Raw genomic sequence first — 14,274 nt, forward strand, 5'->3', positions numbered from 1 at the left:
ATCAGCATATGGATATGAACTTGAAATTATGATTTGAAATCAATGACTTGGGTAGAAGCTGATTTGAAGTTGAAAATGTGCTTGGACATGTAATTTGGATTTTAAAATTTGTACTTTTTCTCATAAATATGAAAACGCCACTATAATTGAAAACTATCAAACTTCTCTAACTATTATACAATCTTACCAAGTGAGCAAACCATAGTTCATAAACATGATATTGGAATATTCTAAGGTGTCACATTAATAAATCGCATATCTCCATGTTCCTTTTATAAATAAAAACTTGGGATTATGTGTTATTACAAACTTTTAAATACACATAATTTTATAAAGACTCATTGGTCCAATAAACCAACAATAGCAGTAACTAGTTGTCACGCCCCGAACCATGGCCTGGGCGAAACACGGCACTCGGTGCCTTACTGCATGTGACCGAGCGAACCACATGGCTTGCTGAATCATCATGAGGCATAACATGAGCAGAATATAACGTGAATGCATGATGAGCCTTTATAAAACGTAGTAAGTCATAATACTTAATAAAAATATTTGTTTAAACATGAGTGCGGAAATAACATGAATGAGCCAAAATGGCCATACGACTCCGAATGTCTGACATAACATAACCGACTTGTCAGTCTATGAAACCTCTATCATGAGTCGATTTGGAAAACATACTTATCTGGACAAGGCCCCAAAGCATACCCGAGATGCATAACTAATCATAAAACAAAAGTTGACTAAACCCCGAATGAGATGGGGCTCACCAATAAGTGATACGAATGCTTTCCTCATCGAGCGGTACGTGTCGTCCTATATATCGAGTACGCGTCGTGAAATGCGGCCCCGGGCAATAAAAGGGACGATCGACATTGAATGTGCGGTATGTAAAGTAACCGAATGAAATAACATGGGACATGAAATAATAATGATAGGTCGAAACACAGTCATGAACATGAATATATATATATATATATAACATGGTAAAAATATCATAAGTAGGGAGAGCAATAACTTGTAACCGATCCATGGTGCCGTGCTTGCGTCCCGACGAACACTCGATCTTTCCGGGGAACATGAGATTTAATAAAATATGAAAGGATCGGTCATTAGAGAATCATCCGAAACATGAGTGGATTAATCCTCATCCTACGGTGGCAACGTAGTTTCAGGCTATCTGAAGCCCTCCTCGGTAATTAAAGCAACTCCCAAAAACATGAACATGTAAAAATAGTGGCACTTGCTGCCCATAGTATGTCATGAAACATAACTTGCTTGTACATGGTTTTCATGAATCATAACTTGCTTATACATGGTTTTCATGAATCATAACTTGCTTGTACATGGTTTTCATGAATATAACTTGCTTGTACATGGATATCATAAATTATAGCTTGCTTGCATGAACTTGTAAAACATGTATAGTATTTTCTTGAAAATAGCATAATATATCATAAACTAGCATGCATGAACCATGGAATGAGATATATGGATTTTCATGGATTACGGACGGATTCTCAATAATCATAAAGAAATATTAAGAACTCAATGATGGAATTATAACAATTCATACATAATATAATCATGGACATGGACCTAGGGTTATCATGAGCATGATATAGAAACCCTAGTTTTCGTAAAGAATCATAATTTATGGATTATGAGGCGTGGGGAAGAACAATGATATTCCCACACGTAGATAGTAACTCTACATACCTTAGTCGCTCCAAAACTTGAATTAAAGACTTGAGCTTTGAAGAAGATTTCCAAAATCTTGAATTCTTGAACCTTGAGATGGTTTTCTTGAAAACCCTAGTTTTGGGAATGGTGATTTCTTGTTTAGATTACAAGGATGTGTATTAGAATTGACTTGGAATAATTAGAGTAGGCTTACCTTGGTGTTCTTGAGGTTTGGGACTTGTTCTCTATGGATTTAGGGTGATTTTTTCGTGAATGGGGTGTTGGGGAAATAAACCCCAAGCTTAAATATAACTTAAAACGCAAAATCCCGACTTTTGACCCGAAACCTGACCTGTTATGCGATGGGCCCGCGACGCACGTTCAGCGCACGACCCCGTGCGGTCAATATTCGAGAAAGGGGTTTTGTGCGATCGGTACGCGACGCAAGGCCATCGCACGCGCCCTCACGACGGACCTGTATCGGTTCTGCACAGTATTCGGTAAAATGGACATAACTTCTTGTACAGAGCTTTTTTTGGGGCTCTACAATATACCGTTGGAAAGCTATTTCAAAGGGCTACAACTTTCATGTTTTAACTTTCCTCAAATTCCTAACGGATTTTCATGAAATTCGATTTCCGGAACGAACGTATCAAAACTTAGCCGATTCTATAGCCTCTTAAACGTCTTATTATTAGTCATATTGAGACGATCATATTTCCTTGCTCCGATCTCTGATTGGCCTGGTCCTTATATCGTTAGAAAGCTATTTTTACATACTACAACTTTCATTAAGGGTGCTTCCCAAATTCCCAACTAATCAAGGAGTTATCCTTTGCCCGAAGTAGGCCTATCAACCATTTTCGCAAAACGTTCAAACCTTTAATTTTTCCGCTAAAACTCTAATGATATGAGTCTAACCTTAGTTCTAAGATACGGGGTGTTACACTAGTTATTCTTTAATATAACTCTCACATGGTACGAACAATCTCTTCACGGTGAGCATGGGTCATTCTTTGTGAAATTTAAAATCGAATTTAAAATTAGGGGTCTTTTTTTGCAAAATTAAAATTATGGATCAAGTTTTAAATTTTCAAAAAATTAAAATCACAAATTTGGAATTGAAATTCTACCTTTTAGGTGAATTTGTGTTTAAAATCAAAATTTCAAGCTAAATTTTAATTTATTCAAAATGTCATAAGCAAACACAAATTTCAAATTTGAAGTCCAAGTTGCATGTCCAAACACCTCTTAATTTTCATGTAGGAACCGACATTAGTTAATACTCTCTCCGTTCAATTTAACTGTCACTTTAGCTCTGTTTATGCCCATTAAGAAAAATAATAAATATAATGTTTAGTTTACTAAGTTACCCCCATTTAATAAAGGTGGACTGATTTTTCCTCTTAAATATTGTGCATACTTCTTTGATGTTAAGGGTATATTGTCAATTTAAATTTTGAATTCCTATGACACTTATATTAAAACAAAATTTTTGAGCTAAACGACACTTAAAATGGGATGGAGTGAGCATAATGTTTTAACCGGATATATAACTCATAGCTTAATTCATCCTTTGGGAGTGGGAGATATGATCGTTTGAAGTTTATGTTAGGGGCTCTTGACTAAAAGGACACTTCCCAAACTTAATTAGGTAATTAAAGAGTAAATGGTCAAAAACACACCTAAACGATCAGGTGAGCGAGTTTCCTACCTAAACTATCACCAACTATTTATCAAATCACACTTCAACTATCAGTTGTTCCCTTTTTCTACTTGAACTATCACCATCGTTGTTCACTTTGGTAATGTACCATATTAAAATGACCTACAAAGCTACAATAACACTTTACTGTCTTCAAGAATCTTACTTGTATAATATAAATGATACACGTTGAAGTCGGCTCTATCAATTCTCGTAGAACTTAAAGCAACCAAATTCGTCGAACAAGATATTTCAAATACTCGTAATTTAATTTTACGCACATTGACAATGTGTAGTCTTTTTACATCATCAAGTTAAAATGAGTAACTGTCTATTGTAATCCTAAATTTGGTAATTATTAAGAATATAGTAATTAACGTGCTCAGTAACAACAACTATGCCTCAATCCCATGCGAATTCGGATTTCGGCTTCATCACGCTACAAAGAATATAGTAATTAACCTGTAGCTAATAGGATTTTTTTATTACCTGTCTCTAACCTGTCATTAAATAGGATTAGAAATGAATTTTTTATGTTCAGCAGCAGAAGTTATCCGTAGCTAATTCTTGCTTTTTGTAGTGGATCAATTCTCGTAGATCATGATGCTTCATATTTAATCGGCTATAACCCGTTGAAATATACTAGTATTACTGATACCGTAAAAACTACTCACATCACACTCTATATAATGTGCTTGAGCTCTCACTCCATTTGCTTCAACCAACTCAAGTAGCATGAAGAAACTTCCCTTTTTTCTTCTTCTCATTTTGCTACTTGAAATAATTTCTGTTGAATCCCAAAGTCCAGCACTCTTGAAATATGTGCTTGAATGGCCACCTACTTTCTGTATTAAACTGAATTCTCAAGAAGAAGGTAGGTGCAAAGAACCAATTCCTGAACATGAATTGACACTCCATGGCCTTATGCCTGCAGATGAAGAAGGAAATAGCATTAAATGTGACCCCGGCGAAGACCCAAATTGGGATGAACTGGTATATATACACACTTACCTTTCGCTCTCGAGAGTTTACGTTTTATGCACGAACGATGCAGAAAAATATTTACATAATATAACATACTACTTTTGGTTCCTCAGTTAACGTAGAAGTCCAAAGATCTTGTTATGTAAATTTTTTTATCACACTGCAGTTTAGACCAATCGAAGTTACAGTATGTAATTGTAACATTCTGGCCACTGCTTAGACAATACACACTCGTATATAGATTTTAAGTCATGCACGCTGATGACGCAAAAGTACGTGTTAATCACTTTAGCAATGCAGTTTTAATATGCTATAGTAGGTTAGTTATCATAAAGATATTATAATCTGCAATGACCTTTTAAATGACCTGATTATGCAAATATTTTTTTTTATGACGCTACAGTTTGGACCAATTGAAGATGAACTTGTAACATTCTGGCCATCACTTAGAGAAGACTTCAGTGAAAGGGACTTATGGGAGCACGAGTGGCGCGCCCATGGAGCATGTGGAGGAACAACACCACAAGAATACTTTGACAAAGCAATAGAGATCAACCACATGCCTGAACAAGGCAACTTGTTCAATTACTTGGAAACAAGTGGGATTATTGCAAGTGATAGCTTGGCTTATCCAAAAGAAGATATTGTTGAGGCTGTCCAAAAGGTGTTCAATGAGAGTACTCTAATTCTTCGTCGTCGTCCTCCTCCTCGTCCTCCTGTTCGTCCTCCTCCTCGAAGACCGCCTCCACCTCGTCGTAGACCGCCTCCTCCTCGTCGTAGATCGCCTCCTCCTCCTCGTAGAGCACCTCCTCCTCCTCGTAGAGCGCCACCTCCTCCTCGTAGAGCGCCTCCTCCTCCTCGTAGAGCGCCACCTCCTCCTCGTAGAGCGCCTCCTCCTCCTCGTAGAGCGCCACCTCCTCCTCGTAGAGCGCCTCCTCCTCCTCGTAGAGCACCACCTCCTCCTCGTAGAGCACCTCCTCCTCCTCGTAGAGCACCACCTCCTCCTCCTCGTAGTCCGCCTCCACCTAGTCCACCTCCTCCTTCTCCACCCCTTAATATTTACCTCACATGTATTCCAATTAATCCAGAAAATACTACTCATGTTTACTTGAATGAGGTTACCTTGTGCACTAATCTGCTGGATGGCACTGAATACATTTCATGTCCTTCAGAAGCTGCTCCAACAAGCTGCCCTGATGAAGCTCTGATTATGCTCCCTCATCCACAAGCTCAAGGGTAAGGATTTAATTAGGCTGGATATTTCATTACTTCCTTCATTTCAATTAGGTTTATATAGTTTTGATTTGGCCCACAGTTTAAGAAAGAAAAGTAAAATTTTGGAACTAGTAAAATTTTGGAACTTCTGGTCTTACTTCTGAAAAATTGTGAATTTACGAAGGATGTTCACCGTGGGAAATTTGGGATTCCTCGAAAACATTTTCGCAAGCCAATATCCGCCAGAAAATTCCGTTGTATATTTGCGCTTTTTAGTAGTGTCTTAAATTTTTCATAACAATATTTGTGTCGCTATAAGATTTTTGAAACTTGTTATCTTAAACAGGTCAAAACAAGTATATTTGTGGCTATATAAACTTCTCATTAAGAAATATATAAATTTGTCATTATTTTTAAACAAACAAATAATAAAAAATTAGTGTCAAATAAAATGTCATTAAAAAATATATAAATTTGTCATTCTTTTTAAACAAACAAAAAATAAAAAATTAGTGTCAAATAAAATGGAATAGAAGGAGTACATCTAATCAATGAATGCAAGAGGTCACTTTAATTATTACTTAACTATGTATATACATACACGGATGTCTATATTACTTAACTAAGATTAAGCAATACGCATTAGATCTCACTTTAATTATTAAGCAACTATGTACTAAGATTAAATTGTTTGATCGGATATAACACTGAATTCAGGTAAATGTTTCCGATTTAACTTGATACTAAAGTTTTATTATATAACCTGACTATATAAAAACTTTTTACATTTATCAGTGATATTACCTTTATACATTTCTTTGTAGGCTTGAGGATCCACAAGAGGATATCTGGAAGACAGGGATGGAACGCATCCTACGTTTGAACGATCTACCGCTGAAATTGATGCTGGCTTAGAATAATAATAATTTATTATTATTAAGAAAGAGAGAATGGAAGATGTTGTGTTAAAATAATGCATAACTATATGCAGTGTTATCTTGAATAAAAATTTTATTCTATTCTCCTTTTAACATTGGTTTGCAACGTAATCAAGCCAGATTTGCGCAAAATAGTCATGTTTGTTTAGTAAATAAAATGTATAAATTTATATGTAGGATGGCGATTACAATAAATACGGTCAAATATTTTCAAAATATATTTGAAGTTTAACGATAACATAAAGAAATAATATAAGGGAAAATGTCAAAATTTACCCATATACTAACCGAAATTGAATAACTTTGCTATTCCTTAAACATCTGGTCTAGTCGTATTCTTGCAGTTTGAAGAATTCCAACGTGAAACATGCACACTCTCACTTATCCAAATTCTTCTTGAAAAAAGTCCACCATTGTTAAACTTTTGATTATAATTTAAAATTACCCTCCATTAGGGGCCATGGCCAAAATTAAGACTTTTTCCTAACAGCAGGGTTACATTAGATAAAAAGTTTATTGGAAGGCAACATTACTCGATTTCAGATAGTATATGAGCAAATTTAATCGCTAGCCTTAATAACAAAAAAGGAGTTGTATTATTTTGAAAAAATTAACAAAACATACCCAATATAATGACAAATCTTTGAGAACATTTTCATCAAAACATTATGAGATATAAGGGTATTGTAACATTATTGAAACTATGGAAAATGGTTAAAATTATCCTTAAATTATTCAAAATAGACCATTTTACTCTTCGTTAAATTTTGATAACAAAAATGTCCTCGCCGTTAGATTTTTGGACCACAGTACTTATGTATTGAATATTACATAAATTTGTTTAATAATAAGTTGGATCGAAGTCCTATTTGAATTTAAGAGAATATAACATAGCGTCTCAGGTTCAAATCCCAGCAGAAACAAAAGTACTAAGTGATTTCTTCCCATGTGTTTCAGCCTTGGTGGATAGAGTTACCTAGTACTTGTTGCTAGTGGGAGGTGACATGTATCTGGCAAAATTAGTCAAGGTGCGCACAAGCTGGCCCGGACACTATGGTTATTAAAAAAACATAGCGTGGCCCGACAAAATTGCAAATCGGCCAATAACGGTCTTTTTTTTTTTTTTGTATTTTCAACAGAAAACACCGGGTTCAGCAAACCATTAAATCAAAGTTTAATTTTGACATGATGGTTATTATCATTTAACTCACTATTTTAGAGCTTTCTTTCATTTGTATTTATATATAAACGCAAAAGGGTCAAAAAAAATCATCTGAACGATTGAAAATAGAATAAAAATACCATATGTTTGGTTTTCGGTCCAAATACACCTTTGAACTATTAAAAATGGATAGATGATCACTTTATTTGCTTCATTAATCAGCACACATCACGGTCACAACTGAGACATTATAGATTTTTCTATTACTCAGCAAACTTTCTTCCAAAGCTTCACATACATATTAAAAAAAAAAAAAATCATACCTTAGTGTAATACGGAATGTTAAAAACCTCAATGAGGATTTTAAATTAATTTGTAAATATATAATTTTTATTTTTAAAAAATTAGAAAATTTATGTCGTAATTCATAATAAGTTGTGTATAATACTATGGACACAGCCACATAAAATGAAAGAAATGACTACTTTTTAATCTACCGTGGAAGCGATATTATATTGTTTTTTAGGTTATTGATTTAATTTATTATGTGTCAATAACAAATTCTTTTCTACTCATTTGATAAATAAAAAAGAATATCGTCAGTACATAGAATTTAAACCGTTTCTTTCTTATATACCATTTGTAAAACAATTTGATAATGTGAGAGATTAGATAATGTGAGAGCTCATTACTTAGAAGGGTACTCAACTATTCAAAAATCTAACAAAGTCATGTTTCTTTTGTTTGTAACAGAAAAGTCACTTAACTATGTCTATATCACTCAGAAGGTCACTCAACACATCAAATATCTATTTTACCCTCTATATTATCAACTTTTGTTGTATTTTACTTTTTAAAATATTTTCTCTTTTTTATCTATAGTATGGACTTACCTATAGAACAATAAATATTACTTATAAAGTAAAAGCTAATGAAAAATAATTTAAAATATAGATAATTTTGGAATAATTTGCCTAATACAAATTTCAATCCCTAGCTAACACTGATTTAGCTAGGAAACTTACCTAGCCAACTTCCATAGCTAATAGGCTCATAGCTAAATACTTAGACGGCGACAAAGGGCCAACACTTTGAAACATAGTGCGTATGTGTATGTAGTTGTCTTTGAATAGTGATTATATATATATATATATATATATATATATATATAGAGAGAGAGAGAGAGAGAGAGAGAGAGAGTATATGTTATGTTTAAAACATGATTAATATAACATTGTAGTTTGTGCTCCGTATCTAAAATTTTATTATATTAATGTTTGCTACAAATACAAAATTGGCAAATTTATTAATTTTTTTTTAAAAGAGAAGACTTGTTGTAGAAATTAATTTTCTATCTAAACGAAGAAATACTATTTTTTAATTTTGGTAAATATTCTCGGTTTAGCTCATTTTACTTGTCATGTCGTCTTTTGCATTAAATTCTATCTTATTTTAAAATATAAATATTTTAAGTATATTTAGTGAACATAGCAGCTTGATTTTGTTAATATGGGATAATATGTTCAAAACACGATTAATATAACATTGCAGTTTGTGCTCCGTATTTAAAACTTTATTATATTAGTATTTGCTACGAATACGCATGGTGTTTAATATGGGGCCCACATTTTTTTTAACATTATTTGTTTTTTAAATATGGGATTCACCTTTTTTTTCAATATTGCTTGATTTTGTTAATATGGGGTCCACTTTTTTTAAAGTGAGTTTGGATGTGGTGGGTTCCACTTTTTTTTTTTTAATCTTTTGGATGGTGTTTAATATGGAGCCGACAATGTGGGATTAAATTTTTTTTTTCATATATATTATATATTGCTTGATTTTGTCAATATGGGATACTATGTTCAAAACACGATTAATATAACATTGTAATTTGTGTTCGGTATTTAAAAAAACTTTATTATATTAGTGTTTGCTACGAATACGCAAGGTGTTTAATATGGGGCCCACAATTTTTTTTTTAATATTGCTTGATTTTGTTAATATGGGGTTCACTTTTTTGGTATCTAAAACTTTATTATATTAGTGTTTTTAAAATACAAAACAGTACTTTTTTTTTTTTGACATTGTTTATTTTTTTAATATGGGATTCATTTTTATTATATATATATATTGCTTGATTTTGTCAATATGAGATACTATGTTCAAAACACGATTAATATAACATTGTAGTTTGTGCTCCGTATTTAAAACTTTATTATAAGCAAGGTGTTTAATATGGGGCCCAAAATTTTTTTTTTTAATGTTGCTTGATTTTGTTAATATGGGGTTCACCTTTTTTTCCCCGTGAGTTTGGATGTGGCGGGTTTCACTTTTTTTTTTTTTTATTGGATGGTGTTTAATATGGGGCCCACATTTTTTTTAAATATTATTTGTTGTTTAATATATATAGGGCCCACAATTTTTTTTTACAATTTTTTTAATGGGCCTGTTTAATATGGGGTGCAATTTTTTTTGGTTTTTATATATACTATGTTCAAAACATGGTTGATATAACATTGTAATTTGTGCTCCGTATCTAAAACTTTATTATATTAGTGTTTGCTAAAAATACAAATTTTGTACTTTTTTTTTTACTTTGTTTATTTTTTTAATATGGGATTCTTTTTTTTTTTTTTTTAATATATTGCTTGATTTTGTTAATATGGGATACTATGTTCAAAACACGATGAATATAACATTGTAGTTTGTCTTTCCGTATTTAAAACTTTATTATATTAGTGTTTGCTACGAATACGCACGGTATTTAATATGGGGCCCACAATTTTTTTTTAACATTGTTTGTTTTTTTAATATGGGATTCACTTTTCTTTTTTTTAATATTACTTGATTTTGTTAATATGGGGTTCACTTTTTTTTTTCTCGTGAGTTTAGATGTGGTGGGTTCCACCATTTTTTTAATCTTTTGGATGGTGTTTAATATGGGGCCCACATTTTTTTTAATATTAGTTGTTGTTTAATATATATGGGGCCTACAATTTTTTTTTTTATAATTTTTTTTATGGGCTATTTAATATGGGGCCCAAATTTTTTTTTTTTTATATGTCTTTTATGTTCAAAACACGATTGATATAACATTGTAATTTTGTCTTTCCGTATCTAAAACTTTATTATATTAGTGTTTGCTAAGAATACAAAGTTTGCACCTTTTTTTTAATATATTGCTTGATTTTGTTAATATGGGATACTATGTTCAAAACACGATGAATATAACATTGTAGTTTGTGCTCCGTATTTAAAACTTTATTATATTAGTGTTTGCTACGAATACACACGGTATTTAATATGGGGCCCACAATTTTTTTTTTAACATTGTTTGTTTTTTTAATATGGGATTCACTTTTTTTTTTAATATTACTTGATTTTGTTAATATGGGGTTCACTTTTTTTTTTCCCGCGAGTTTAGATGTGGTGGGTTCCACATTTTTTTTAATACTGGATGGTGTTTAATATGGGGCCCACATTCTTTTTAATATTAGTTGTTGTTTAATATATATGGGGCCTACAATTTTTTTTTTTATAATTTTTTTTATGGGCCTATTTAATATGGGGCCCAAATTTTTTCTTTTTTATATATATATTATCACTATCTAAATACAACTACATATACCTATATATACTATAATCTAAAGTGTTGGGCCTGTGCGCAGCACGGGCATAGATGCACTTTTTTTTTACATTGTTTGATTTTTAATATGGGATTCATTTTTTTAATATTGCTTGATTTAGTTGAGGCCCACCCTTATTTTTAATATTGGTTGATGTTTAGGTGGGGCTCACATTTATTTTTTTTTGTTGTTGATGATGACGTCTGCTTTTTTTTTTGTTTGTTGATGACGACGAAGCAGACGACCAAAACTCGTGCTTCTCTATAGTAGTAATTTGCTAGGAATATTGGGTCGGTCGTAGCTAACTTAGCTTAGAATGTTTTGCTAGGCAACATTCCGTTGCAAAATTAGCTGGGCTTAATTCCACTCTAAAGTCCTAGCTAAATTTAGTTAGGATGTTGACTTTTTTTTTTCTGCTTAGTATCACATCAAGCGATGCGTGGACAGTGTTTAAGAAAAAAACCATAAAAAGATAACTTATATATGCACATTTTCCAAAAGAGAAAGACATTAGAAGAATTTAACATTCTAGCTCCTGAACAAAAAAGCAATGCAGTCACTTAGCCGAGAGCGTGATAAACAGAAAAACAATAGAGACACAGAAATGATATATTTCCCTTATTTAGTAGAGCTTGATAAACAATAAGTTGCCAGTAACATATAAACCTTAGCAATTCTTGACGAAATGTCTACCCTAATGTTCAATGTTCAAACAAAGAATGGTCGCTACAGTAGCCCAATTCTTAATTAACCATTGGAACCAAATAACTGGTACCTCTGAAAACATCCTGTCCATGGAAAAACTAATCACCAAAAATAAAACATAAAAGCTAATCCACAATAATTAATCATTGGAACCAAATAACTGGTCCCATTGAAACACCATGTTCACAACAAAACTAATTCCCAGAAATGGAACATAAAAACTGTCATTTGTCTAATATATCGTCTTCAAGCCTCTTAGATGCAACAACTCGTGCAAGTTTCTCCTTATTAACCATTTTGTTGGCCTTATTGCTTGAGAGTTGTGCACTGGGATCAACAACAACTTCTACGACAGACGATTCAATCTCCGGTATACTTTTCTTGGCAGGGGTATTTGTAGGAGTAATCATGTCATTATCAGGATTGGAATCCTACAAAATGAATATGAAGATTGTGTTGTTGGCAAAAGGCATCTATAAAAAGAATTGTTGTAATTATCTTAAAAAAAAAAAAAAAATTAAAAAGGAACAATGAAATTACTGTGGTCTCTTTATCTTCATATGCGACCAGTTCACTCTTGAAATTTGAATCCTATGAAATGATAATATTAACATGGTCAGGAATTGTACCGAACTGTCTATAATTTAACACAAAACGACAGAAACACTGTGTTATGAAATAGGTATGCACGTTTTTGTATGTTGTATACTTTGTATTGTATTACACATCTGAATATATAGTGCTATACATAGAGTTTTATTATGGAAGGCTATTAATCACAATATGATTTTACCATTTATGTTACTTGATTGTCAATCAATTATTGAACAAAATAAAAGTATTAATAAATGCAGTTTTCACACCCCTTTTTTAGCCCCGCCCACCAATAAACACACACGGGTTTTTTGTTGTTTAAGGGTTTTTCCATTTGAAGTGACGGTTTTGAATAGGGATTATTTATTTACAGAGTCGCCACTTGGAATTGAGTTATGGTGTTCCAAGTCACCTTATTGAATCCCTAATCAAAAGGAAATGACTCTTTATTTTTGGTCTGCGAAAACAAAAGACCGAGTAAGGAATTCTGTTGACCGGGGAGAAGGTGTTAGGCATTCCCCGAGTCTCGTGGTTCTAGCAACGGTCACTTTTATCGGCTTATACTTGGTTTTAATTAATTCTTGGATAAAATGTGTTTTAATTGTTTAAACTTAGGAGCGTGTATGCACGCAAAGTCTTTCATTATATTGGAGTGTCAAGGAGTGGGGTGGGCCACATGACTTTTCTTTAATTTATATGCATTTAACCAAGGAAACGGGTCTGTCCACATGATCAACACAATTATTATTAAGTGTCAAGGAACGGGATGACCCACATGACATTTCTTTGATTATATGCAATTAACTAAGGAACGGGTCGGTCCACATGGTCAACACAATTATTATTAAAGTATCAAGGAACGGGATGGTCCACACGACTTTTCTTTGATTATATGCATTTAACCAAGGAAGATGGTCTGTCCACATGGTCAACACAGTTATTATTTAGAGTGTCAAGGAACGGGATGGTCCACATGACTTTTTCTTTGATTATATGCATTTAACCAAGGAACGAGTCTGACCGGGATGGTCCACATGACTTTTTCTTTGATTATATGCATTTAACCAAGGAACGGGTCTGTCCACATGGTCAACGCAATTATTATTAGACGCGCCTAAAGAGTCTACAGTTAGAAGCAGTTATTTGTCTATAGAATCCGAGACTTATTTCTTTATCTTTTTAATTATTTTTCGCTATTTTCTTTTCTGTTTGCAAGGAGCCTTGGATTAATCCGCAACTCGTCTCGCTCTCTCACAATTGTTTTTTCCGCTCTTTTCTTTTGTACTTGACAATGCGGTTTGAAATGATTCGCGCCCCATCTCGCTCATCTCACAATTAATTAATGTAAAATTTTCTCAAATAGCTACCTTTTAGCTGCTTCTGACAAGCTATAACTACAAGTTCATTATTTACAATTAGTTGTTTTTCCTATATTTAGGTCCCTGATGGATCGTATAAATATAGCCAAAATAATGACTAAATACACGAAACCTGAGCAAATAATGCCACTATTTAAGGAAAAAAATCTTTAAAAACTAATCGAAATATGTTTTTAATGTCCATAAATCACGCATCTCATTCTCTTCCATATCTAATCACATATCTCATTCAACATCTAATCATTCACTAAAATTTGAATTAAAAAATCCTTTTTTATTTTTT

General features: G+C 32.8%; 1 protein-coding gene across 1 annotated transcript; it reads left to right on the plus strand.

The window, feature by feature from the left end:
* The first annotated feature begins 4,030 nt into the window (after positions 1–4,030).
* On the plus strand, positions 4,031–6,618 carry LOC132042430 (intracellular ribonuclease LX-like). The gene is made up of 4 exons (XM_059432974.1): positions 4,031–4,381; positions 4,776–5,043; positions 5,413–5,608; positions 6,412–6,618. Exons 1-4 carry the CDS (start codon positions 4,124–4,126, stop codon positions 6,500–6,502), a joined length of 813 nt encoding a protein of 270 aa, XP_059288957.1. The 5' UTR covers positions 4,031–4,123; the 3' UTR covers positions 6,503–6,618.
* Positions 6,619–14,274: the final 7,656 nt, after the last annotated feature.

Source organism: Lycium ferocissimum, unplaced genomic scaffold (genome assembly GCF_029784015.1).
Source record: "Lycium ferocissimum isolate CSIRO_LF1 unplaced genomic scaffold, AGI_CSIRO_Lferr_CH_V1 ctg15320, whole genome shotgun sequence".
Taxonomy (NCBI): Eukaryota; Viridiplantae; Streptophyta; class Magnoliopsida; order Solanales; family Solanaceae; genus Lycium; species Lycium ferocissimum.